This window comes from Cyanistes caeruleus, chromosome 15 (genome assembly GCF_971803275.1).
Source record: "Cyanistes caeruleus chromosome 15, bCyaCae1.hap1.1, whole genome shotgun sequence".
Classification (NCBI taxonomy): domain Eukaryota; kingdom Metazoa; phylum Chordata; class Aves; order Passeriformes; family Paridae; genus Cyanistes; species Cyanistes caeruleus.
The window spans coordinates 14,565,517-14,593,115 of NC_141715.1; the positions used below are offsets into that span (position 1 = coordinate 14,565,517).

The 27,599-nt window shown below is 39.4% G+C and overlaps 1 protein-coding gene across 20 annotated transcripts; it reads left to right on the forward strand.

The window, feature by feature from the left end:
* Window positions 1–5,968: 5,968 nt before the first annotated feature.
* SPDL1 (spindle apparatus coiled-coil protein 1) lies at window positions 5,969–27,206 on the forward strand. Of its 20 annotated transcripts, none has more exons than XM_086851348.1 (14): window positions 5,969–6,135; window positions 6,491–6,564; window positions 7,691–7,738; window positions 9,473–9,655; window positions 11,700–11,876; window positions 12,174–12,368; window positions 12,671–12,820; window positions 13,442–13,540; window positions 14,363–14,473; window positions 16,916–17,056; window positions 18,572–18,681; window positions 19,222–19,409; window positions 20,553–20,898; window positions 26,369–27,206. In XM_086851348.1, the coding sequence occupies exons 4-14, from the start codon at window positions 9,497–9,499 to the stop codon at window positions 26,514–26,516; spliced, it is 1,824 nt and encodes a 607-aa protein (XP_086707474.1). In that variant the 5' UTR covers window positions 5,969–6,135; window positions 6,491–6,564; window positions 7,691–7,738; window positions 9,473–9,496; the 3' UTR covers window positions 26,517–27,206. The 20 variants fall into 20 exon arrangements, with proteins under 20 accessions (XP_086707474.1, XP_086707475.1, XP_086707462.1 ...); XM_086851349.1 differs by having other exon boundaries at window positions 5,995–6,135; window positions 6,491–6,586; XM_086851352.1 differs by having other exon boundaries at window positions 6,131–6,234.
* The last annotated feature ends 393 nt before the right edge of the window (window positions 27,207–27,599 follow it).

Sequence of the window (27,599 nt, forward strand, 5' to 3'; positions counted from 1 at the left end):
CAAATATGGTTCCAGGCCATCTTCACTGAGGCATTTTGTGAGATCTTGCACTTGAGATGAAGCAGTTTTATATTTTGAGATAAAGCATGAATATTTAACAATGAAATAAAAGCCAGTTATGTTTAGAATTAAAACTAGGCTCTAAGCTGTTGATCTGCCAGTAAAGTAATTAATTGGTATAATTACATAGAAAATGAAACTGGGATTCTCAATGTCAGAATATTTTACCCAGCTAAGCAAATAGAAAGAACAAAGAACATATTTAAGTGATTAGACCCTTCTGTTTCATCTCTCTAAACTGCCCCATTTGACTCAATCATGTTCACTTCATTGCTTTTATTTTTCATTTTGCATTCAAAAATAAGTACAAGGGGAAAACAATTACACAAAGGAAAAAATATTCAAACCACCGCAAAAAGGCTAAGGGTTGTTTGGTTTTTTACAAACATTTTCCAGACACTTTGGAAACATCTATCTGCTTTGTGGTGAGACTTAACAGGTCAGGTCATTTCAGCCCAGCAGTCCCAGAATGAGACTGGCCAGTGCTGTGGGTGAAGATGCAGTTGAAGACTGGCGGGGGAAGCAGGCAGCTGAAGATAAAAGTGGTGCCTACAGGACTGAAAACTCCCTCAAAGCCATCTAACTCTACATCTGCTACTTCTTTATAGAACCAGAGACCAGATACTTTTAATTTAGTTAACTTCTAAAGCATCAATTTTTACCTGATTTAGGTGGTCTAATGACATGTTACCCAGCTCTACAGTCAGAGCAGAACCACACAGCCCCAAACAGGATCAGCCAAGTTCCCTCAGGAATAACAAGGCATCCCACAGGGTTTAGCTAATAAAAGCTGGGAGCTCACCCTTGAAGGGGGATGGAGTAGGGCAGGGTTTGAGGTGAAAAATAAAATCAAAGGTTTTGATAAAAAAATCCTTGTTAAAAGCAGTCTTAGAAACAGATAGCCTAGAACAGGAACAAAACTAAACTAGTACAATTCAATTCATTACTCTCTTATTACAACTTACAATAAATATACTCAACAAAGTAGGGCTTCAAAACCCAATAGCAGCTGGCATTCTATAATTTAATCTTTTAGTTTCTGTAGAGCAACAGACCCCAGCCCGTGAAAACATAACTGATGACTTTTCATGCATTTATATGTATCTATTTCTAGAAGACCTAAATTAATCTCTAAACATAACCCCCACTACAAATAAAACCAGGATTATAAACAAGACATAGATAACTTATGACAATCTTAGCTTGAACATTTCATGACACCATCTTCCATTAAAAGCCGGCCTCAAAAGTAAAATACACTTTTTAAGCCATTATTTTAGCAGTGAATTACAGCTCTTTTAACTTACCACATTTCACTTTTACTTTTGTTTTGAATTTTTCTTCATTGTCATAAGCATCAGAAAGATATAGCACTAACTAGCATTATCAAAGTTACTTAATAGATAAAAACCAAGGGAATTGAGATTTATAAGAACTCTAATGCAATCATACCACACACTACATTTTAAAATGCTACTTAAGAAGAGCTACACTAGGAAAAATATCAGTAACTTAATATATTTTACAAATAAACACTACACATTTTAACAAAAGAGATAGTAAAAGGAAAAAAACCAAATACTTTTCTTTTCATAGCCACCTACACAGCACACCTAAACCATCACAATTTTAGGGGAAGTCAGGCTCTTTTATAGCAGGCCTGAAACAAGCTCCAGGTAAAAGCTATTGATGGTGAAAAAGCTAATGAGTTCCAGCTGGCAAAACTGATTAAACTTTTTACTCAATTTGATTTGAAATTCACAGTGACAGTACTAAAGTTTTCATCCAGAATATAGCTGATGACCTGGATGATATTTAATTGAATTAAAATTAAAGAGAATCCCTTTGTCCAACCGTTTAGCGACGGCAGAAAGAAAAGTTCAGCCATGACAGTTAATTTAAACCGTGCCTTTGCTCAAAAGGAAACAATGTTAATTGATGAGATAATTTTTCCCGTTAATATTTGATGCCTTGGATTGCTCGGGAAGGGAAAGCGGCAGCGGGAGCCGCAATGGTGCGGGACGGCCGCCAGGTGGGGCCGGAGACCGCGGCATTCCCGGGAATAAAAGGAATAAAAACCTGAGGCTAAAGTGAATTCCGGCTGTAAAACCGACTGCATTAGAGAGCTCTGCTATTAGCGGGCATGGAAACTGCAATAATCTATAAAGCGTTTCAGAGAATGGTAATTGTTTGGGTTAGTTCATGGCTGTGCAATTAGAAGGCTTGATGATGGTGTGTGTATGAATATTTTTACATCACAGAACGTATTAGGTATTTAAGTATTGGCTTCATACTGTTGCCAAAGAGGAGAGCAGCACTTAAACACTATTTTAACTATATATCAGTGCAACAAAATGAGTGTGAACTTGTGTCAACTAAGTAATCTCTAAATATGAGGAAAAAAGTGAGGGTTCTGACCCACTATTGTGGGAATATTGGATATATCGTGTGTGAAGTTCAAGTGGCTTTTTGAGATACTGCTAAAAGAAAAGTTAAAATAACTTGGAGTCACAAACACTCTGGGTTCTATTGCATGTGGATTTGGCAACCTTGTTCTGGGATTGACTGATCCCCTGAGTTACCAGATATAAACCAACAAAAAAGTTCACTCCCTGGGGTTAGCATAAAACTCGCATTGTTATTTTGTTGTTTTTAGCAACATCTTGTAGTTCTGACTTTAACCATGGGTATTTGAAGAATATCAAAGATGCATCAAATTTTACCCTTTCTTATAAGAATATATTACACACTGAAGATGAGAAATTTTCATAATTGGGTTCCTCCATTACATAAATCCAGGAAGGTCATTGTGGGGCTCCTGTCCCATTCAAACAAGCAGTAAAAATGTGACTGATCTAAACAAAAGCTTTGGAAAGGTTTCATAAGGGAATTACAAAGCTGAGAGTTTTTGTAACCCTCACACCCACTCGATAGATTTTGCAGTGATCACATGTGGCCACAGAAGGCTATTTAAGGTCAGACTGGTAAGAAAAAAGCTAAGTAAAGACGTGTTTTGCTAACAAAGTGAGACGGAGTGATTTGGATGAGGTCAGTGTCTAATAGTTTAGAGAGGATTAGAAACAGTCACTGGCACTCAATCTGTTGCTGTAATTACTGAGCTACTCCAGTTCCTCACAGAACAACTCAGGTATTGGTACTACTGCTCTTGGTATTCATGGTAATAAATTAAAACATATTAACATTCAGGCTTCTGTTTAATGGAAGGTGAAAGTGTCCCGTCTCAAAAAAGCAGATCATTTTCATATTTACCTGCTGAAAAATCTGGGTAGAGTTGAACCTGGGCTTTTACGAAGCTGTGCTGGCAAATAACATGGCTTTAAGTTGTGCAGCTTTGAGTGTTCTTAAATAATGAAGTGCAAAAACATGTGAAAACAAACAAATAAACCACACTCCAATGCTCCAGTACGTTTTTATTGTGGTGAAGCCTGGGTCAGTTGTGCCAAAATGACGGGCAGTAATCAGCATTTGTCACCAGACTGCTGGAACTCCCTTGCTCAGTGGAGCAGTTGGCAACTCAGTTAGTACAGGCACAGTTAGTAAAACATTCGTCAGCTCATATGTTACCCTGAGCAATTAGCAGGGAAAGACCAAGAGGGCTTTTTTAACTCGTTGGTTTTTATGCAGATAAAAGCAACAAGCCTCCTCCTCAGAGAGGGAAAAAACCCATCAACACATTTACTTGCTGCAATTAATCCCTTATGTATGTGGAATTCTTGCCTGCTGGTAGATAAGACTCACAAAATATGGATTTCCATTTTACACAGGGTCAGCAGTGCAGAGATTTAATTAAGTGTGCTGATACAAGATGTCAATAAACAAAAGTACACAAACTCCACACTTAGGAAACATTTATGCTTCTGTAGCTACTGGATTTGTAGACTCTCCAAAGGGCAGTGGTTGTTGTTGAGGACGGAAGCAGGAGAAAAGCTCCTAACAGCAAATTTATGGTTACAATAGCAAGCTAGGAACTAAATATAATGTAAGCCAAAAAGAAACATGAAAAGTGACAATCTTCTCATAGATAAGTGTGACAAAAGTATTTGTATCCATAAAGCCATATTTACGACAATCAATGGACATACTGACCTTGCCATTCTGTGTTCTCTTAAAGTGAAATCCAGCTAAGGAATCCTGGTGAATATCAGAATTTGATATTGTAGCACCAGGGAATGATCCTGCAGCATTCTGGCAAGATGGTCACTCCACTTGACAAATTGCTAACAGCTTGTTAGCAAGCCATGCCTGTATTTTCTATTCACAAGTTGTAGATATGGTCTGTAAGACTGTTCCAGTGATTGCCATTTCAGCAAGGGGAAAAGGTCGGAAGACAATGGATTTTTAAAATAATGGATTAGTTACTTTGTATCTAAGCTCCTAACTGTACTTTAAAGCATAAATGGAAATTCTAAGCTGAGGAAAATATTATGGAGTGTGCTAATTTATTTCATATATTAAATATCAGCTATCATAGATAACTGTGGAACCAAAGAGGGGGAAGCAGCAGCTATTCTCTTTTATAATTTAGCAGGCTAGGAGGGTGCAGCAACCATGTTAATACCCAGCATTTACAATGTATTTTACTTTTTACCAAGATGTACTCACTATGGGGGGAGTTATATGGATTTGTTAATTAAGTCACTGTTATCCGTATTTTAAAACAAGGAGGTTTAGCTGTGGGTATTTGGAGTGGTTAATCACGCAGTGAACACAGCAGAATCAGGATTAGAACAGGATTGTCTCGTTTCCTGTCCATGTTTTAATCAACTTGGTATTCTTGCCTGTCTAGACCACTCTGTATTTAATATTTAATCCCCTTTCTATTGACAAAACCTAGACTCCCATTTTGATAGGAAAGTAGAAGTAGCATAATTTTGACAGTTGTAGTGTTTTATTGTCTCCCTCCGTCAAATTTTAGACTCTGCTTATTTTCCAGGACCCTTTTTTCTTAGGACATCTATTTCTGTCCCAGTTGCTCCAAATAGGATTGTTATCCTTGCATCTACTTACAGCATGTTGCTTGAATTTAACCTTGCATCACTTGATGTTTCACTAAAGGGAAAATCTGCTATCACATGTTTATGTGCAGTGGCTTTTGTTATGGATGTCAAATCAAATAGGATAAGTACAAAAATCTTGCAGAACAGATTAAAAAATTAATCACTGATTAAAAGGTAAAAATTACTTAGGTTTTCTTTTGGGGAAAAAAATAAATAAAATAAATACAATATAATAAAATTAAAAAGTACATGGACACTTGTGCTTGGGTTTCCAAACAGACATGGTGAAACACTCCTGCCGATGGATTTTGGACTTCTTTGTGAATATCACTCAGATCTTTGATACCTTAGGAAATCTGTGAATAGTGGACACTTTAGCACTATAAAATCCCTCCTTGGGGATGCTCCCTGGTACGGAAGTGAGGATGAGTAGAAACTAGAGCAAGTTAAGGAGAAAAACAGGTTATTGACAGCTGTGCTACAAGCACTTGCGAGTAGTTTGGACTGTGAAGCTGCACAGAAATTAAGGAAAGGCTTGCCTGAGTAAGCAGGAGGTGACATCCCCTCAGGAGGGGGAGCTGCCGGATCAGCATGAGAAACGATGTAACAGCATACAGTAGTTTGAGCAATCATTAATAGAAAAGTTACGGAATTCGTGCTGGTGCCTCTGCTGTAATGCATAAATAGCGTAAAGTTTTGCTGATCGGTGAGCCAGCCTTTCGCGTGTTACCATCCCGCTCCCTACTTCGGGCAAACTGGAATAAAACACAGGAATCGCTCTCCTCGGTGTGCGAATTGGCCCCCGCGGTCGGGACAACCGGGACAACACAATGCTGCGGCATTTAATGCAAATAAACGGGGAGGCCACGACCCCGCGGCAGCGCCGGGACAGGGTCACCGGGAGCGCCCCGGGAGCGTCGGGCACCGCCCGCCCTCAGGGCACCGCCCGCCCTCACGGGGCCCCGCACGGCCCCGCCCTGCGCGCGAGGCGGGCGGGCCGGATCTCGCGAGACTTGGGCGGCGCCGTGGAGCCGAGTTTGAACGGCGGCAGCGGCCGGTGCGGGGAGAGCGGGGACAGGGGGTTGAGGGAGGGCAGCGAGCGGAGTTTGCTCGTGGTGGAGCCGCTGCCAGCGCCGGCCGCCGCTCCCTGCAGCGGGTGGGGCCGTTTGCTGCTCCACGAGCCCCGGTGGAGCGGGGCGAGCCCGTCCCCGCCGCCCTCGGGGCCCGTTCGAGCCGTAGCGGGTGTGGGGGGGTCAGGCCCGGTCACCGGCCCGGTCTGCAGCGGGTCGGGCCCGGAGGGAGGGGACAGCGGGGACGTGGCGCTGGTGACACGCAGCCGTGCCAGAGCCTGCCCGGGCTCTGTGCTGGCTGAACGGTGAGGCTGTAGTGTGATATTTGTATGCTCTCTGCAGTACTGACCCACCCAGGAACCTGTTTGTGGAAGGTGATCAGCTCCGGAAACCTTTCAGCCTGAGCGTGCAACGTGGTAGGTGCAGCTATGGACTTGTGTAAGTAACTGGCTGGAACTGTCGGGGGAATACCTGGGCTGAGGGGGAGAAACCACCCTGATAATTGTGTTCCTGATCAGAAACTGCACAGGTGCTTCTGACAGGATCTGAACACAGCTGTTATATGTGTTCCTGGGGAATAGGAGTTTAACCAGGACTGTGCTAGACTGGGAGAAGAAAACTGGCCTGCCAGGAGACTGCCTTTTATCTCCTACCCTATTACTTTTATTAAGGGGTACTTGAGTGGTTGAATAATTGAGGTGTGCAGCTCTCAGCATAGGATTTCTCATTAAATGTTTGAAGATATTTGGATAAAAGTGAGTAACTCTTGTAACTCAGCAGAATAAATGAAGACTGATGTCTGTTATTTCCCCCTCCTACCTACACACCTTGCTACCCATTCAGTTGATCTTAAAACATTTTCAGAGCAATTTACTTACCCTCGTGTATAATATGAAATGACTGGCAATTATTTCAGTGTACAACTTCATGAACAAAACTACCTAGACTTGTTTGATTCATCCAGAATTGACAAGGAAACATTGAGGTTGGCTGTATTCCAAAAAGTATACTTGCTATGTTCCCTAATAGTCAGCAGGAATGTGTGAATAGGAAAGCTATTTCTCATTTCCTCTTTACTTCAATTATAAAATTTAAAAAAGTCCATAAGATGTTGTTTGGGGGTTTTTGTTGCCTAGTAAATAATTTATTAGGAGCTCAAAGTTCTTGGATGTGAAACTAGAAGAGAATTGCAAGAGATTGAAGAAGCAGGAGAGAGTCCGAAAAAAAAAAAAACCATAAAAATTGCAGGTGTACCAGAGGAAGATGATCCTGTAACCTGTTTACCTGCCCCAGAGGCCAATTGCAGAGCAGCCATCCTTTGGCAGCATTGCCTGATCTGTTTCTGAACTGTCTGACAGCTGCCTGACTGAGATTTGAATAAGATTTGCATTTATGTGGGGGTTTAGCTTGTGATCTGCATGTTCATGAGGCAGCCAGCAGGGTTAAGCCTGTTCTGGAAAGGGACTGTTCTGAAGGGCTGTGCTCTGATGGCAGCTCAGACTCATCCAGCAGTAACAACTGTTGCATTTTTTTCTTTCAAAGGTGGAGTGCAAAAATAAGGTCAAGAAATACTTCAATGGTCTTCTGGAGGTGAGTTAAACATGCTGTTCATTTAATTTAGTAAACTAGGAGCTGCCAAATGGCTGTGTTGCCTCTATATTGTTGTCTGATCAGAAAATAAAGCTATTTCTAAAATTCTGTTTGTGTAAGTGAACAATGATTCATTCATACTCTTTACTAATGGAAATGCATGCTAGAAGTTGCTGCCTATGTTCTTGTATTGCTACACCTTGCCTTAAACACTTGACTATTAAATTGTGCCTAGTGTCCCTGTTGCATTACTGTAATATTGATGATTCTCAATTATTGGTATGTAAAATTCCTGTGTTTTACTAGTTTATTTTAGTATAGGTGTAAAAAGTATTTCAGGCATTGCAGTGGTTAGAGGTGAAAACTGAAGTTTCAAAGCCTGGCTGGATAAAGTCTCTTTGTATGTGTTAAACCTGGATAGCAACAAGTGAGGAGAAAATGCAAAAAACAGAATGTGATCATTACTGTCTTGTGCCTTAGAAAGAAATTGGCACAGTATTGACACAATTACTTCTGCCTGTTAATTACATTCTTTTCTATTATGAGAAGCTGGGTAACTCTTCTAGGAGTTATTCATGTTGAATAAAAGTTAGCAAAAAAAGAAGTGAATTTATTATATCATTCATAAGAATGATGTATGTGCCAGTAAGAAATGACAACCAATAAATTGTCTCTGTGAGAAAAAAAGCAAGAGTTAGTTCTTCAATACAGAATTACTTTACTTCTGAAATTGTAGAAAAGTTTTGGGCCCTGACTTTGAAAAATAAACTACTAATTTTTCTTGTGTGTTTGTCTCTCACTGTTATTTCCTACTTTCTGAGAACACTCTTGGCATATGTTGTTTAAAAGCCTGAGTTACTTAGCATTTTCTGTCTTAATAGGATTTTTTTGCAGCAGGCTGATTTAGCAGATTTGGGAGCAAGCAGTCATACCAGCTTATGGTGTTAATTTGACTTGCTTTTTATTTTTTTTAAATATTTGGTTTCTTGGATTTACTTCAACTAACATTTTTGCAAAATTCACCTTCTGTCTTCTGTTATACTCTGCTGTTAGAAAAGGATGAATTTTCTGAAATGTGACAAGGAGATGAGTATTTATAAATAAGTTGCCAGCAGCAACAAAATTTTGAAAGAATTCATTAAGCACTTAAATAAATACACAGCCCTGTGTTAAACTCCATATATTTTATCAGGGCTTCTATTTTTGGCTCTTCCTTTCCTTTTATCTGTTTCTCTATCCCACATAATGTTATTAGGAGTACACTGTCCTGCTAAGGCTGCTGCCTACGCCATTCTTAAGTGTTATTTGTGTACACAAGAAATGCTGGACTTGGTGGGGCTTGGTTTATAACCAAGAAAAAATAGTGTCAGCCAAGTGCATAGCAGTGTTTTTCTGAGGTTATTTAATTGTTTTGTACTTGGCAAGAGAGCTCTGTCCTGAATTAACTCTGGTTGTGATGTACAAAGAAACCAGGCACAGGAGTGTGCACAGGAATGCTTTTGCTGCATGTTAGCCATAATCAAGAATAAGGCAGTAACTAAGTTTATGAAGAAATAAATGCTTTTTTACTGTTCACAGGTCTGTGTTGTGAGCTTTTTTTGTGTCTTGTATTAATGCAAAAATATACTGTTCTATCTTGTTAAGAAAGGAAATCCAGTTACTTCTTTCAGATAACTACTCTTACCTGTAAAATATTTTTACTGCAATATATTTTTTAATAATTTTTGTTTGCAGTGTTGAATAAAAGAAGGGAGAAAAATGGAAGCAGAGACCATTTTAAGTCTTAAACAGCAACTAAAGGAGGCAGAGAACGAGCGAAGAAAGGCAGCACAATATGGTTTGCATTTACTGGAGTCCCAAAGTGAGATTCAAAATCAGCTGGATCAAACACGCTCTGAATTGACTGAGAAAACTGAGGTGATGACTGCCTTTTCTTCTCAAAGTTCAAAACCAGAACTTTGTTTTATTTCAACTATTTTCTGAAAGGCACAGGTGTTTTACATGCCTTCTAGCATCTAGATTAATTTTAATAAACCTCTAAGTAGTTATAGAGAGGGCTTTTTTCTCAGCTTGAAGACATTGAGCATAATTGTATCTAACTGGGACAGGGTTTCATAGATAATTATGCATCAAGTGTTCAGTATCATGTAGGACTAATTGCCTTTAATGTGAAATGAATGCTAAATGCTAAAGTAAATTTGCTTCAGAGCATGTGTTTTGCCTCTGCTTAGCAATTCATTCCTGTATGTTCTCCCAGTCAGCTTTATATCACTTAAAAGCTGTGAGAAGAATGCTAGCAGCAAGACTGTAAAATTGATTTCTTCTGTAGTGAAGTTTAAATTTTCCAAATACCCAGGGGTTCTGAACTTATTAGCACATTTCTTTGCAGCTCAGAAAAAGGAGTAGTATAATGTTGAATTATAGAGGTATTATTTAGTTGACCAGTTTTCTTTTTAGTAATTGTTTGAGAAAATTTAAGTTGTAAAATCTCTTCTACTTTTCATAAAGGCTTTAATGTTCATGTTTGTGTTCAAAACAGGCCATGTTTCACATAAATTATTTGTCTTTATTTAGCCTGTTTCTGGTTGTGCATCCATCCCTTGTCCTGGGATAGAGCTGAAAGGTTTTGTAGCAGCTTGGAGGGTTGCAGCACCCTGCTGTTCAGAATGGACAGAATTTTTTATTCTGGTCAGTTCTCCATTAGTAAGCTTTGTGTGAGAGGCAGCTGGAGGCACAAGTTCTAGGGAAGCCAGGGCAGGATCATCCTTTCCTGCTGACCAGCAGAAAGAGCAGTTACTCAGCTGTCAAGCTGCTCCTGTAGGTTGTGATCCTGTGTGAGAAGCTGTAGCCAACTTCTGAGCCTGGCTGGTAACTTAGTTTCCAGGGGTGGAGGGTAGGAATTGTGGGCAGAAGAATAACATTTTGTGTGGGAGCTATTCTTACCCAACAAGTTCTTCAGAGCTTTTGAATCTCTCTCTGGCTCTTCTCCTTGCAGCCTGAGAGCCAAGGCAGTTACTGTGAACACGAGTGTTGGTTCTACCAGCAGGCACAAAAGCCTCTCAGAAATCTCTGTTTGCTCTTCTGTACCAGGTGCAGGCAAGTTCTTGCTGGGATTTTGTTGTTTTTGGCTTTGGCTGAGCACTGCACTCCCAAACTCGTCCTGTGCCCAGTCTTTATCTTTGTGTGAAACCTGCCCTGGGTATTTGAGAGCTAAGCCTGTCCTTGATAAGCTGTGTCTAGGCCACAGAGATCACTCTGATACCTGAGAGCATTTAGTTTTTTATTTAATTCTGCTTTGTGCCTCAAGTGTTAGGTTATTTTGAAAAGGAAAAAAAAAATTTTGCATGTTTAGATTAATTTGGCTTCTTTATTTTGCCTTCTTTATTTTTGTTTTTTGCCTTTGAGATTCTCTTTTTCTTTTCCTTAATTGCTGGCTGAATGGAAGAGTAAAATGAAGCTGCTGTTTGTATTTAGCCAACATGCAATCATAGCTGGAAACTGTCTAAAACATTATTCTTCAGTCTGGAAGAATTGATGGGATTTATTATGAAACACACAATTTGGCTGTCTTAAAAGAACTGGTGAACTCAGCTGCTCTGCTTGATGTACTGTAGTAATTTTTGACATAATTGGGTTCTGTAGTGGTAGAAAGGGCATATAAACTGGCTAAATTTATGACACTTGCAGAAAAGATACCCATACCTTTCATGTTGGGTGCAAAGAAATAGAGTTTCCATGAAGAAGAAAATATTGCACAATCAAATTATAATCACAACATTTATAAATCATAACATTTTAGAACAGTTATTTTTTTTAAACATGAGTATTACAACTCTCTAATTGGCACTCTGAACAAAAGACTAAATGAGCTACAACCATCTTGGTTCTGAGCATTTTTCATAAATACTTAGGGAACAGTGTACAATTACATCTAGATTCATTAGTGTGTCATTTCTTTCAGAAATTTGAGCAAGAGAAATACACTCTTCAGAGAGAAATTGAGCTCAAGAATCGAATGTTGGAAAGCTTGAATTTTGAGTGTGATTCCCTTAAACAACAGCAAAATGTGCAACTGGATAATCAGAAAAAACAGCTTGACAGAGCCTATGGACAAGAAATCAGTGACCTTAAAAACAAGGTTTGGTTACTAATATATAGCAAAAAGAATCTTAATACCATTTTAGATACTGTTTGCTTAACTTTTGCTCTCTTAATTACCAAAGGAAATAAATAGTTACAATGTATAGTAGCTTGTTTGGTTGATTTTAAAAAAAATATCTGTAGTCACTTATGAATTTCATTAAATTTCAGTGCTTATTTTTAAAGCAACTCTTGTCATTCCAAGACATTTTCTGTAATTGGAACAGTCAGAAATATTGTGCTTTTCAAGAATTTACCATGAAATTACACTACTTAGTTGTCAACTGTTTTTAAGTTGGAGAACTTGAAAGCAGAACTGGATGAAACCCGACTCTCAGAGAAACAGCTGAGACAAAAAGTGGAGCATCAGAAGGAAATAATTGCTGCCAAATCAGAAGAACTGCACATGATGTCTGAGCGTGTCCATGAGACCATGTCTGCCGAAGTGCTCAACCTGCAGATAGAGCTCACTGAACTCCAGAGTCAGAAGGTGTGTGAGTAGTACTGAATTTGCAGTGTAGCCTAGTTGAAGATGAAATTCTGCCCTTTTGCTCATTTCATTTTTATGTGTGTTGTCTACAGTGCCACATTAGGATTAACTTTTATTCAGACAATATGCACAGCAAAAAGTAGCAGCCTTAATAGCTAGGCTTTAATACCCTCTATTCTTCAAGGTAACATTTTATCTTAAAACTAATTACTTCTAACAAATGGCTTTGGTTTACCTAGGTCTGTTTGTCTTCAAATTGTTTCAAATATTTTTTATTTCATACTTGTTTTTTGTTTGTTTAGGCCAATGATGAAGAAAAGCTGAATGAACTGCAGTGCAGTAAAGAACAATTAGAGCTTGTGAACAATAACTTACGTAACCAGCTGGAGCGGCTGCAGGGGGAAAAAGAAGAGAGGGAAAAAGAACTTGTTTTTTACTGTAATGCATTAGAGGTATTCTCTTAATTCTACTTCACAGTGGTAGATAATGCCCAAATTGCACATTCTGTGTTGCCAGGTTTTTGGTGGAGTAGGAGCTGTGAGAGAGAGGAAAGAGAAGGATATTGGTTGGTCATGTTTGGTGTTGCCTGGTGGTAAAAGCTCTCTGTTGGCCTTGCTTTGTGGTGGCTGTGAAAGGAGAGCCTTTGCAAGGCACTGTTCTGCTTCTTGGGGATCTTCTCACAGATCACTGCCAGAATTCTCCTTTTTATTTCAAATTCCTGCTGAAAATCATGGAGAATCTCGTACTGGGAAGTAGAGTATTTGTGACTGATGAACACAGCTGAGAAAGTGGTCTGAATATCATGAATCCAGTTGACAAACACCAAAGCTAACCCTTAAAGGCTTTTAGTTGTGCTCTTGTCCTGAAGAACAAGTGGAATATTAAGTGTTTTAGTGAAAGGAAATTAATTTGTCTCTTAGTTACTGGGACTGTATGTACAGTTAAGGACTTCAGTACAATATAATCTCTGCTAAAGTATAGGAAATTAAAAAGAGTTAAAGCTATCTGATTAAATTCATGTGTGCAGTACATCAGATACTTAAATGACCAATATCCTCTTTGCTTTAATCTAGAAAGCTCGTGAGGCTAATCAGGAGCTTCAGGTTCAGCTGGATCACGCAGTGCAAAAATCTTTGGACCCTACAAGTAAAGGCAATTCTCTCTTTGCTGAGGTACAACTATGCAACAGATGCCTGAGAAGTATTTCCAGTTTTCTTTCTTATATTGTGTTGAAAATATGAGAGTATCTGCACCTGATCTGGCCAGCATGTATCTCTATTCCTCAAATATGGCTTCAGTGTTGATCTGACATGTGGAAAACCATTTCAGGCTCTCTGAGGAGATAAGATAAGGAGTTAATAAACTTAATGGAATCACTTCAAGTTATCTGACTATCAAGTCAAAAGTTGTGACTGAGGGTTCATGATGGTTGTGTCTGCAGCCCTCGATTTTGTGTTCAGCTGATAAATCCATCTTTAATGTAGAAGACTGTATGTGAAATATTAACAGAGACTGATAAAAGCTGCCTTACAAACTTCCTGAAAATGTCTGGATGTTTGAGCTTTTTAGAGGGTTTTGGCATTAGCTTTTGAGTAAGAGGTAAATGCATAGGGAGCATTGTGTTTCATGGCAGCAACCAGGGGATGGGTGAAGTTGAAAAAAAGTTCAGATTTTTTTGAACTGTTTGTTTAGTTACCAGTGGACAAAACTATTCTACAGCAACACTGAAGCATATGAAATGTTACTTTATTTTGATATCAAAAGAACAAATGAAAAATCTGTTGCATTTCACTGACTGGACTTCAGTGGCACTGTCTACTCACTTCTACCACAGAGCAATGACAGTAGCCTGTATTTTCAAGTACTGGTGCTGGAAAAGCAGTGTTTACAGACTGAACACAAATTGCTAAGCAACATGTCCTTATCAAATTCATCATCCAAGTGACAGCAAGTGTTGTGATTTCACAGTAATAATTGTTCACAATGTTCTGTAGGTGGAGGACCGTAGGGCAGAAATGGAACGACAGCTGATCAGTGTGAAAGTAAAATATCAGTCCCTACAAAAACAGCATGCATTCAGTAGAGAACAATTGCAAAGAATGAAGGTAGGATGATTCCTGTAATACTCCAGGGTGTCCTTGGGTCTGATAAGGCACAGCTTTAATGCACAAGGCCAGGGGATTTGTTATCTTTAAAATATGGGGCAGTAGTCTAGGGGGAGGGAAATGGGAGAAAAAACAAGTGAGATGATGTTGTGCTGTTTGACTCTTGTAGTCTATCAGCATCCACCTTACAGTGAAGGCACCATGTTTGCTCTCTTTGGCCATAGTTGTTTAATGGATAAAAGTAAAACACAACTCCTGTCTGTCAAACTAACATTCAGTTTGTCTTGGTAATTGTTTTTTCTTTTCTTGTCTAATTCTTATACTACATAGTTCAAGTCTTTGTGCATTAAGTGTGGTTGTCAGGAATGAGCATAAAGAAAAGGACAGGCTTTAACTGCCATCACACTATAGGGGTTTGGATTTTTCTACCTCTGTGTTGCTTTCTTGTCTTTGTCCATATTTTTTCTTCTTGCTTTTCCCTATTTTTGATGTAAACATAAATCATAATTTTCAGAACTCTTTAAGTTAACCTCCACTGCTGTAGGATGGGATCTTGTTGGGATTATTGTGGGGGACTAGTTAGCAGAAGCAGATTTACAAGATAATGTCAAGGGGATGCTGCAGAGCTGTCAATTGTTGTCATGCTGGTATCATGATTTTTCCAATCCTGAAGTAGATCCTTTCATTTTGATCAACTGTTTGGTCATGCAGTTTGAGGAGAGTACTTAAACATCAAGGGTGATAAATATGAGTTGCACTAAAGATTTGTATTACCTAGATTTTGTGGAGTAGGTTGAAAATAGTTCAAACAATGCTCTTAAAGTATAAGAAAAGCCCTACTAATACAGCAAAGATTTGAGTGAGGAAAGTCATTGGGTAGGATCAGTTCCTTTGGAAATTTTCTCCTTGTGGTATGGGGGTAAGTCAGTCATATTGACTGAATGGTGTCAGAAACAGACCTAACACTAAAAGTACCAAAAATGGAGGCAAATTGGTATCCCTGTAGTAATGCTTTTATTTGAAATATTTTTGTAAATTTTTTCTGACAGTGTTGGAGATGGGTAGGAGATTGTTAGGACAGCTCTTTTGCTTAAGCTGCTGTCTTAGGTCCCTGTTAGCATCCTCTCTGTGTTGTGCTGCACAGAGGTGCTGCCAGTTAAATCTCAGTGTGAGTTTAGCTGATCTCTCCACTCAAAGCTGCTTACCACAGGAAACTGCTGCTGCATTTTTAGTTGAAGGATCTCACTTTGTGGTATTTACTGGTAAATTTTGAGGATCTGACTCCTGAACAGAATGTACACAGCACTCCTGGGAAAGCTTTACCATCTCTAGTGCATTTTTCCTAGTCCAGAGCATCCTTTCCAGTTTAAGTTCCTGTTCTCTGTTATGTAGATCAGCTGCAATTTGCAATTCTGACATTTAGCAGGAGGGCTTTAAGGGAATGGGGAAAAAGGATGGGTGTCTTGTGCTTGGGAATGGTAAGGATAGTTTTAGTCAGCCAGTGACTAAATTTTGTCTCCCTTACATCCTGTAGAAGCTCTGAGGAGATGACTGAATCTTTTTATTAGCTCTAATTTGTGCACAGAATCATCAATACCCTTGACATGACATAAGAGATTCTATAGGGTAAATTCTCTTCTTGCTTTCTCTCTGTAATCTAATTTTTTCACTTGATCCTTTCCCTGTGATTTCTCCCTGTGTTACTGACTAGACTGATACAAATGCTTGTTTTCACTAACACCTTGTGAAGTCTTTCATTTATTGTATTTACTGTTGTTTAAATGTCTAATTTATCACCTGTAACTCAATGTATTAAGAGTCTTGTACTTCAGTATTATGTTAACACCAACAGAAATATTGCTGTAAATGTAAGATATTTATAACTTCTCCTTTCTAATGACAGAGGGTGTTCTTTTGCTTGAAAGGATGTATTCCATAGGATAAGCAGAAAAAGCTGAAATTCTCGGGGTAATGTTGTAGAAGGCAAACATGGTGGTGTTATATCTGAAAAACAGAACTGAAAAAAACAAGGGGTTAAACTTGTGAGTTTTCCTAAGTGAGTTCTCAAGATGCATTTTAGCTCTGATAAATCAGCCTGGGCTCACACTGGGTTCTGGCTGGCTTGGTGCTGATAGTGTGAATGTGGAATGTTGTGTGTGTCCTTGGCAGTGTGTTTATGTGCTCCTTAGCCAACACAGAGATGTGTGGGACACCTCAGGACCGCTCAGTGAAATCTCAGCTGTCCTCATGCCTTGGAGTGTCTGTGGTGATAATTGCTAGGATTGTGTTGTGAAGACCAAGTTCAAGCATCCAGTGCCCTTCTGTATTCAGGTTTAGAATTGCAAGGCTTAAGTTCCCAGTTTTGTGTAAAGGGCTTGGATTTTCAGTCACTAATCCCAGTACTTGTTGTAAATAGTTTTTTTCTTTTTTCCTTTTTTCTAGCTGCAGATGGCTACACTGCTACAGCTGAAAGGCTCCCAGGCAGAATTTGATCAGCTGGAACGCTTACAGTCCATGTTAGAGCAAAAGAATGGTGAAATAGAAGATCTCCTTATGAAAGTGAGGCAGCTAGAAAAATTTAAGGTATGTGATTTTTAACTAAGTAGAAAATTTTAATTGGAAGCGAAAACATGAGAACAAGAAGAATTATGAAAACTGTTTGAAGTCCATGCTCAGGTTTTAAAAGGGATCCAAAAGCTGACTCATATCTTTATTTGATCTGAATTGTATTCTACAGCTGGAGAATATTAGACTCCTCAAGTGCAGAGAAGCAGAAAATTATACCCCATCCAACACCTGGGTTGAAGAAACAATTTTTTTGTCCTGTGTGAAGCACCTTCGTATCTTTTATATTCTAGCTTTTAAATTCAGTTACTTGGTCAAAGTTCACTGAGCTGTGACATCCAATTTTTCACTGGGAAAGTGTAGTCATTTGGTGCTTTTACTGTGTATGTTTAGGCTTTAGCTTTTAGTGTCTCAGCTCTATTGAATTTCCTGGTATTTATTTTCTTGATGTGTCTTAACTTTGCAGCTGAAGCATGCTCTTATCTAGCAAAACTGAATTGCTTAATCATCCTTGTTAAGCAGCTCTTGCAGTCCTCTTATGCACCTTGAAAACATCTTGTCAGAATTTTGAAAAGTGAGAAACACTCCAGGACTTCTGTATACACCAGTGTAATGCTACTGATGTGTTTGTTTCCAGAGTGAAAACCTGGAGCCTTTCTTAATTCTTGCATGTTTCTGTACTTGTTTGGCCCTTTCTTACCAGAGCTTTGGAATGCAAAATGAGGTGTATTAGCTTGTGCATTAGGATTATGCTTTCCAGGATAGACTCCTCTATTCTGTATTTAACCCAAGTGGTGCGAAGCCAGGCTTAACCCATTTTAGCAGTAATTGAGGAAGTCTGATTGTTTTACCAATTTTGTCATGTTTAAGCTTGATCTCTACTTACTTCTATCTCTAGGTCATAAATAAGTAGTGTTGGAAAATCGAATGATTGATTCCAGTAACCATCAAAATGTCTGTGGGCAGTGACTGACAGAGGCCTAGGAGGTCTCTGGGACAGGATTAAATTTGGATACTTCTGGTTGACAAGAAAAACACCAAACAAAACCCACAGTGTCATTTGTTGCTTCATTTATAACATCTTTACTACAAATCAATTTCCTTGTCTGAAATATGTAATTGATTTGGAGATTTTGACTATTGGTTAGCATGGCTGGTATTCCTCTGGGGTCAGCTGCTGAAGGCTAGAGGTAAATGCTGAGAAAAATTCCCTGTGGGTTAACTAAATACCCTGTGTTTTCAAGTAAAAAGCAAGAAAGGTGTTCTGCAGTTCTGCTTGCAAACCTTCTGGAGTTGAGATAGCTCACATTTTTTCCCTTTTTTCAGTGAATGGGAGAGATCTGTCAGTTTTAGTGCTATTTGACATTTGTAACAAATGAGAAAGTACTCAGCAGCTGAGGTTTATCTTCTGTGTTTAAATCCCTCTATGATGAGGCTTCTCCATCAAAATGCATGGAAAATGTTTCCTAAGAACTAAGCTAATGTGCTTCTGCAAGGACACTGCTTGACAACCTGACACTTGTTCTTTATCAGAGTTTATATGAGAATATGGAGGAGTCCAGACCTGCCAATGGCGCGAAGGGAAGCGATTCTGAAAATGGTTACTATGCAGATTTACTGCAAATTAAACTTGATAACTCAAAGTAAGTACTTCCAGCCTGAGGCCCTGGTTGTGGTAGGGTTATCTTCTAGGTACTTGATTTTTATCCTCCCTTTTTTTTTACTGTTTGTATGCACTGACTGCATGTGCAGATGGCTTTTGTTCTTGTTGCATTTTCTGACTTCATTATAGGACTGAGTTGGGGTATTTTTAATTTTTTTTTGTAGTTTCATTTATGTTTTAAAAGATAACAGCAGAAATATTGTTTGATTATTGCTTTCTTCCAGGAATGTTGTTCATACTCCTAGATACAGGGCTGTTGAGACCTTGAATCAATTAAAAGTTGATCTGTAAGGAAACTGTATGAAAAGTCTTAGTCTTTAGGCTATGTATGTTTATTTCTCTTATAAAAAGTGAGATAATAACACTCAAAATGTTTTATAGGACAAAAAAGCTTGATTTTTCTTATTAATATATTAATACCAATTTAAGGTGAAGTTGAGTGCTTAGTTGTTGCTTTACTGAAAGAAAAACCCAAACCAATCCAAGTCTGACTGATTTTATAATTCTCCTCCCACCTCAGCAAGGAAACTGAAACACTGAAAAATGAACTATCCCTGCAGAGAATGAAAGCTCTGTATGAGAGCCAAAGGGTCCTGGAATTTGAAAGGAAACTCTTCACAAATGAGAGGCATTTGCAAGCTTGTCAGAGTGAGAATATGAACCTGCGGGTTATGCTGGATGAGCTGAAAATGAAATATGAACCTGAAGGTAAATATTTCTTTTCTCTCTGGGAAAATATAGATTTCTGATTTTCTCAGCCTTTAGAAATGGAATGACATTAAAACAGGAAGATATTGGTTTAGTTCCAGAATTTAATGCTTAAAGGCTAGCTGACCTTCTGAAATAACCTGACCCAAAATCTGCTGAGCTGAGGTAGAAAAGCCCTGCCTTGCTCAAGACCTCACTTGAATATGTGAACACTGGCTGGAGGAGACTAAAGAATGTAGTTTTTCAGTTAAAAATTGCAGTGTTCAGGGGCTTTATAGAAAACAGGGAGATAACCATACTCAAGTGGGTGGGACCAAATCTCAGGTGTTTCCCATAATAGCAGCAGTGTTTTTGTGGTGATGAGAAGCCTTGGCTCTCTGGGAGTAGGCAGCTGATAGGAGCTTTGGAATAAGGTGCAAAGCATTTACAGGAAAACAGTTTAGTAGCTCAAGTTAATATGGATTATATTTTGACTAGAGAGACCCACCTGACAAACAGCTGATACCTGAGTATGTGCAAAGCAAGGGAGCTGTGAGGGAAGAGGATTCTATTTAAACTGAGCAAGTTTGGATGGGATACTAGGAAGAAACTTCCCTGTAAGGGTGGGGAGGCCCTGGCACAAGTGCCCAGAGAAGCTGTGGCTGCTCCATCCCTGGAAGTGTCCAAGGCCAGGTTGGACAGGGCTTGGAGCAGCCTGGGACAGTGGAAGGTGTCCCTGCCCATGGCAGGGGGTGTAACCAGGTTGACCTTTAAGGTCCCTTCCTGCCCAAACCATTCTGGGATTCCATGAGTGGGGAACCAGATAGGAAAGTTGTTTTTGTCCACACCCAAAGGATTTAACTTTATAATGTTATTTGTGGAAGCTTACCTCAGCAGTCTGCAGTTCAGAGCATTTGATTTAAAGCCTTGGTGAAAAGACAGAGTGGATGAGGAGAAAGTTGTTGTCTCTTTTTCAAGCTAGCTTCTGTTAGGATGATCAGATTATATGAAGAAACATTCTTTAAATTATATAAATCATCTGTTAAGAATGATTCCAAGCTCTTTAGTCATGTGAAATGTTAGTTTTATTATGAACATGCTGGGGGACAAGTCATCTCCAGCTTCTCTTTTGTACAAAGAGTATATTCTTTTTTTTTCCTTTAGAATTGCTTAAAGGTCCTAAAATTAAAAAGAAGAGGGAAAGAATTCCAGTGAATGCTACTTGTGAATACTTAGACAGCAAAAATACTCCAGTAAAAGAAGCTGCTCTCACTCAATTGCCAAGTAAGGAAGGGAAAAAGATGACTGCCAAGAACCTGGAGCAAAGTGATGCTTCTCCAAAAAAACAGCCTTTTCAAGCATCCCCACTACATACAGCTCTCCAGGCAATACGAAACATTGTTGAACCTGAAAGAGAAAGAAAAAGAGTTAAAATTCAAGACGAGAATCACCTCACCTTGACTTCGAATAGCAGAAGTGGAAACAGCTCCTTGGCTCCAGCTGTCCCCAGGTCAGTGTCAGCTTCTGTCTCTGCTCAAGGCAATCAGCACAGACCTGCATCTCTTTTCTTTCGCTGCATGAACTGTGCTCTCCACTTCTTTATCTATTTCCTCAGTGTTGCATGCAGTGTCATTCCTCAGCTCCGGCTGCCCACGCTGAACCTCTCACTGCCTTTTAGGAGGACTAAAATGCTGACTAATAAAAAAGACTCTTGAAACAGTCTCTGAAATAACTTTCCCATTGCTTGAAGACATTTAGAGTGTGCAGGCAGCTCACTTGGTTTGCACCAGCATCAGAAATTTTGTGTTCTTGGTCACCTCAAAACTGCCACGCAGCTGTGTTACAGCTCAGGGTAATAAAGGCAGCTGGAATCATGCTCCAGTTTCATACCTAAGTTCAGCCCCCCACAACTTCCAGATTTAGCTAAAAGCCTAAAAAATTATTTAAGTAATTCTTCACCTGAATTGTGTTAACTTTCATTATGCAAGATAACAGAATTAATTAGCTGTCTGTGTTGTCAGACAAATGAAATGAATGGTCTGGATGCATGATAGCTGGAAACACAACTGCCAAATTAAGATGAAATTTTTCCCCTGAACTGAGAATTGAAGTTACCTTTTGCTAGATGATAAAGTAACTGACAACAGTCATTATCTTCAGCTTTTTTATCCTGGTGAAAACAATGCTGATTTTGATTTTCTACTTTTTCAACTAATGCTTCTTGTATTCTGTTCATAATCTTTGTAAACACATATTCAAATGTTTGGGGGTAGAAAAAAGTCTAGGATAGTCCAGATGTTTTGGGCTTGCAACTTTCTAATATCTGCTAGAAGAAATAGCCAAAGTCAATGGCATTTGGGAGTAATTGGATTGATGTTTTGGCTCTTAGATCAATTACTCATGGTTGCATGGATGCAATTAACAGACTTAAAGTAGCCAAGCACTGCAGTCTTCTTAAACTATGGAGAGAATATGGCAGAAACAGCAGTTTTAGCAGCTGTGTTAAAATGTGGGATTGTTAGTGAGGAGGGAAGGTCAGGAAGGTCAGATGTGGGTGAAAGTGGAAAGATTGGGATGATTTAGTGATGGTATTGGGTTTTGACAATGTCCTCTACACATAACGGAACAGGCAGAATGTAACATGATATGAAAAGTTTAACTTACTTCCTCTGAATTGGGAAAAGAAGATACAATGTATGCTTACAGGAAACTGTTGGAAATAGTTTATGGGAGCTGAAGGGGGAAACCTACTGAAGAGGGGGTGAGTAGTGGAAGTTATTTGTGGCATTGATGCTGGAAAGCAGAGAGAGTAGAAAAAGTGGAAGAGGAAGATGAAACCATAGTTCAGAGGGAGGTTTCTAATCTTGTACCCATTGCTGTTGGTTCAGTTAAGGAACAAAACATGAAAAATATTTGAAAAATAAAAAACACAAACACGAGCTGCCACAAAACTCCATATAAGCTATTAAGCTTTTTTTGGTGATAGCATGATCCTGTAAAAGGCAAATCCAGGCAGAAAGTTCTGTTTGTGTCTGATTGTATTAATGAACTACTAGAACCCCAAGTGGTTATATTAAGCTAACATTAAGGATTTACTTAGCCCTGTTCTGCTGTGATGTGCTATAAAACAGGAAGTCATGTTAAAGTCTGAGTATTTGAGAAGCTGGATTTCTAAACACTGAAAGAAGCTCTAGGCTGTTCTGTGATGGATGTGGCTGAACTTTGGGCACAGAAAATATTGGCAAATTGATCAGGAGTGGGAATCTGAAAAGGGAGAGTTTGTGGGAGGAAAAAATAAAGGTGGATAATTGTTAGTGTTTCACCTTGTGTTAACTAAAATGTGACGCTGCAGCTGAAAAGGCTGTTGTGATCTCTGGGGGTTGTTTTTGTGCCTGGAATAATTTTTGTGCAGTAATTAGTGGAGCTCTGCTATTGGCCCATAAATTGTAGGAGAACAGAGCTGCCACAGCTGTGAAAGGGCTGCAACCTTCATTTCTAGAAAGTGGTGTTTGGAATTTGTCATCTCAGCCCAGTAGGTGATGAGGAAGTGGTCAGGAGTGATCTCTGTGTGTTTGTGGAGGTGACAAACTCCCTTGTGTGAAGAGACTTCCTTGCTGAGGTGATTTGGGCTACAGCCAGCACTGGAGTAGCTCATTAGGTGGTGGCACAAGCTTAATTTGTGTAAACTGAAATTAGTTTAGGATATGAGAGTATTGAGACCACAGGTTTAAATATTCAAGTGGTGATTGTCACTTGTCAATGCATACTGGAATTCTGGCAAGGCAAGGATTATGTGCAGGGATACCTTTTGTTTGGCCAACTAACTGGTCAATAAAAATACACATTTCTCTATTGAAATGCTTTTTTTTCCCTTCTTAAACTGAAATAGCAGACTCTAGTCCTTGCTGCACAATTTATTTTGCATTGAGATTTTAGGTTGTTTGCCTTTTTGATCTAAAGAAGAGCTTGGATGTCTAAGAGCTTATTTGCTCCTTTAAATTATTTACTTGGATTACATCCACCAAATCTACTTCACTTGGGCTTTGTCCAATTGCCTGTGGCCATTTGGCTCAGCAGGAGATCTGGATAGCTAATAATAATAATACTCTTTGGGGTTTTAGGTACAGCCCTCAGCCTTGGGAAGTAAAACTCCACCTGATGAAACAAGTTCATCTTCCTTAAACAGGTAGAAGGAGCCCCAGTTCTATCTCAGTTTTGGAGTCTGTAGAGTCAAAGCTTGAATCATGTCATAATTTCAGCAGCATTTGCTTGAAGTGTTTCACCATTGTCTGTTCTTTCTGATCCCTTGCCTGTGTTGACACCTGAGGACCAGGACAGCGCTCTCAGGGGTGCTCTGGGGGCTGTGGGGTGAGCCTCAGTTTGCTGCCAGCTGCATCAGCTGCTCCTCCCTCTCTTCCATAGGGCAAATGAGAGCACTGGATAGAAAAAGTGGGTAACATGACAGAGGTCACCTGGTCATGGGCAAACCAGACTTGGGGAAGATTAACTCCTTGCCACAGTGGGTACAGTAAGAAAGAAAGAAATCTGCCCCAGCTCTTCTTCCCAGGCTCAGCTTCACTCCCTCAGTCCTGGCTTCTATATCCTCCTCACCAAGAGGAACAGGGTGAATGTGATTGCCAGAGTTGTTACATTATATGCTGAGAGAATGATGTAATATCATAAAAGGGCAATATTTTGTATAAATCCAGTTGTGCTGCTTTGGGACATAATTTAAATTGCTGTGGTTTTTATTTGTTCTTGTAGTTTGAGTTCTTTCTGCTTGTTTATTGTTTTGGTTTGAAAAGATAGATGTTTGCTAAGAAGGGCAGAAACTTCCCTTGAAATGGAAAAATGTAAAGCCCCCCTTCCTGAATTATTATAATCTTGAAATCAAGGGGCTTTCAGGCAAAGATACGGGAAAAGGTATAACAGTTCTTTACTAGGATAATTAAAATAAAAATTGCAGTTGTACAAAAAAGAAAACCAACAAAAAACAGCCCACTGACAGAGTCAGAATGCAACCTGACACCCTGTTGGTCAGGGTGTTGGTAGCAGTCCAATTAAAAGGTGGCTGCAGTTGTCCTGGAGTGACAGATGTGGTTCTGTTGAAGTCATGATCTTGTAGAAGGACATTGTTTCCTCTGAAGGTCTGGTGGTGTAGATGGGTGTGGTCTGTCTCTTCTGGGAATTCAGTGGAGAAAGGCTGCTGTGCTGTTCTGAGTCTCCAAGGTTGTACATGTGTACATGCTTGGCTGCTCCCCCTGGCTGGAGCATCTCCCAGTGGGATGATGGGATTTTATCAGTCACCAGTGAGACTCAAGGGCCCATTAACAGAAGAGATCCCCCAGTTACAGGGATGGGTCATGAAAGAGATAAAGAAAACTTCCCTACCTGGTTTCAACAGATAGTAATAGGATAACATACTTTTGGTTACATCTTGCATTGCAACTTAAGTCATTTGTAGGGACTCAGTTGGCAATTTTGGCCACTAGAGTAGTATTTTTGGTGGCCTTGGACAGGGCTTGTTTAAGGCAGACGAGTGGGAGGGACAAATGAAGGGAATCTGCCATAGGAGCAGGTTTATGGACAGAAACTCTCCATCCCCAGCTGCAACTGCTGGGGGAGTACAAACCACATAATGGCTACTGGGAGCACTATTTTTGTCTTCCTTGAGTAATTCCTTTAACCACAGAGTGATTTGTCCAACTCACAATGAAGGTGACCATGGACAGAAGGTGCTCAGCCATCAGTTACAGGTGTGGGCTGAATGCACAGCTCACGGAGGAGCAAACCCTGACCTAGAGGAGACACAGCAGAGCCTGCTTTTCTTCAGCCTCTTGAGACAGTGCTTGTAGGGAATAACATGCACATGACATGCAATGCACCATAGTTTGACAGCAGTTTGAATCTGTAGCTGAATTTCCCAAATTTTTTTTGTTACAGCTCCTTTCATAGGCCTCATGTTCAGCTGCACCTTTCTGTGTTGCAAATAAGTCTCTCCCAACTGAGTAGCAGCTATTTGTGTTGGGGAAAACATCACTGAAAGCAGCTGTCCATGGTGTGGGTTGCTCACTGAGGGCTTCTGAGACCATTAAAAATCCACAAGGTCACCAGAGAATTTCTTTAATGCATGTGCTTATAAACGAGTGTAGAGTTTGTGTTGTTATGTAAAGTGATGTTTAATTTGGAACTTCATTTTCCATAATTTCTTCCTTTGTGAAAATAATCATGTGTAACAGTCAGTGGGCTGTGGGTGATTTGGTTGGGTAAAATACCACAATTCATCAATTGTTCTAATGGCATGTTTGCATGTTCATTAAGTTAAAAACAAGATTTAGTCATTTGAACACAATCTGATGTTTTGATTTCAGAATTATCTTTTTAACAGCAATGAGACAGTTTTATCCCCATTTACATTCACAGCAGAATTAAAACCTGTCAGCAGACAAATGATATAATTTAAAGCTTGAAAATAAATCTTCCCCCAACTTAAGATATTGAAGCACTAAGCTGAAGGCAATAGTAGTGTAGAACAAGGTTGAAAGGAGTATATTATTTTAAGGGTAGTTTTTTTGGTGGTGTAGAAGCGAGAAGCTTGATTTCGTCCTGTTTATATGATATTGCTCAGACTTTCCACCTGAAGTTGTGCTTTTAGGGACTGGATCTCCTTTCTGTGCATGACACAGTCACTGGTGTTTCTGAAGGCTGATCTCAGCCACTCCACATATTCAATAACCTTTCTTACCAAACATTTCAGCAGCTGAGGTGTCAGGGGAAGGCTTTAAGTGTGATGAAGTGCAATTAGGATTGATATAAAAATGCTTTGGTTTAGTCTCATTTTCTTCTTAAACTGTGCTTGCTCTGTTTCTGTATGGATGATCTTGTTTGCCAGCTGGCTTGTTGATTTTGCCTAAAATTCTTATTTTAGTCCTGGTTTATATTAACTAAATATGTATTTAGAATGGTTGCTTTGCCTATAGGTTAACAGCTGAATCCAGATTTGAAACTACAGAAGAAGATAAGAGAGAAACTAAAATCTCAACAGAGAAGAAAACACAGAAGAAAAAACATTCCACATTGTTTGTATCTTCTAAGGCAAGTTCTGAAACTCAATGTGCTCAGCAATAAATCACTTCTGCAGGGAGCCTGGACAGTCTGGGGTCCTGCTTCAGCAGGAGCTGCTGAGTGAACTCTGGCTTACATCAGTGCACAGGTTGCTGACTTGAGTATTGATCTGGCTGCTGTTAGAGCAGGGTGTGATTGCCTGGCAGAGCTGGTGGCTTCCCTGAGGGCACCTGGTGTGTTCCCTGCACTTGACCTGAGGTGTGGCCTGCTCCCCACTCTCGGCAAGGTCTCTAAACACATTAATTCTTCTTTCTTTGAAGCATGGGGCTGTAGTGGAGGAGAAGTTCTGGCTAACAGAGGTTTTATTGGATGGTAAGACAGGTTGATGGAGAGCTCAAGTAAGTGATGTGCTCCTAAATGTCTTCCAGTTTCCAGATTCAGAATTCTTAATGTTTTTCCTCCTAATGTATAACTTCCCAACCTACAGGCTGACCTATTTGCAAAAGTGCAGTTGAATCACTCTGTGTGTTTTGTTGGTCAGTATTTGAAACTCTGTGGATTGTTGTATTTGTACTGTTAATTAAAGGTTTTTCTTTAAATTAATGTTAATTAAAGGTTTCTTTCTTTATAAAATGTAGCCTGTAATGTATTTGAGAAGAAACATATATCAATTTTTTAAATGAAGGTGATGTCTTTTGTAGAACTTTTTGTTAAAAAAAAAATTACCTCTCAATAAATGATAAGAAAGTGCAATGCAAGTGCTGTGTGTCATGTTTTTAGGAGACAATTCTGTAACTTCCTGAAGTTCATGCAGAATAATTCTGAGGAGAGCTTTTAAGTTAGTTCCATTAATTCTTGGGGTATTTGTATGGAAGTTGGATTACTTCATTTGAGTCATGATGCTGCAGTTTAAGCTCCCTCTGGTGAATGGCTTAGCCAGTTTCTAAGTAAATGACTCAGTAGTTAAGGTGAAAGTTCTTTAAGACTTTTTTAAAATCTGTCATGGAAAATGATACATTGGGGAACAATCTTGCAGCTCCCTGGTTTGTTTACAGTTGTTTGCAGTTTATAGACTGCCAGGTCTGAAGTGGTGCCCGGGATTTTGTTAACTCTGACTGTGCACGTGGGTGGCTTTAGCTCATCAGT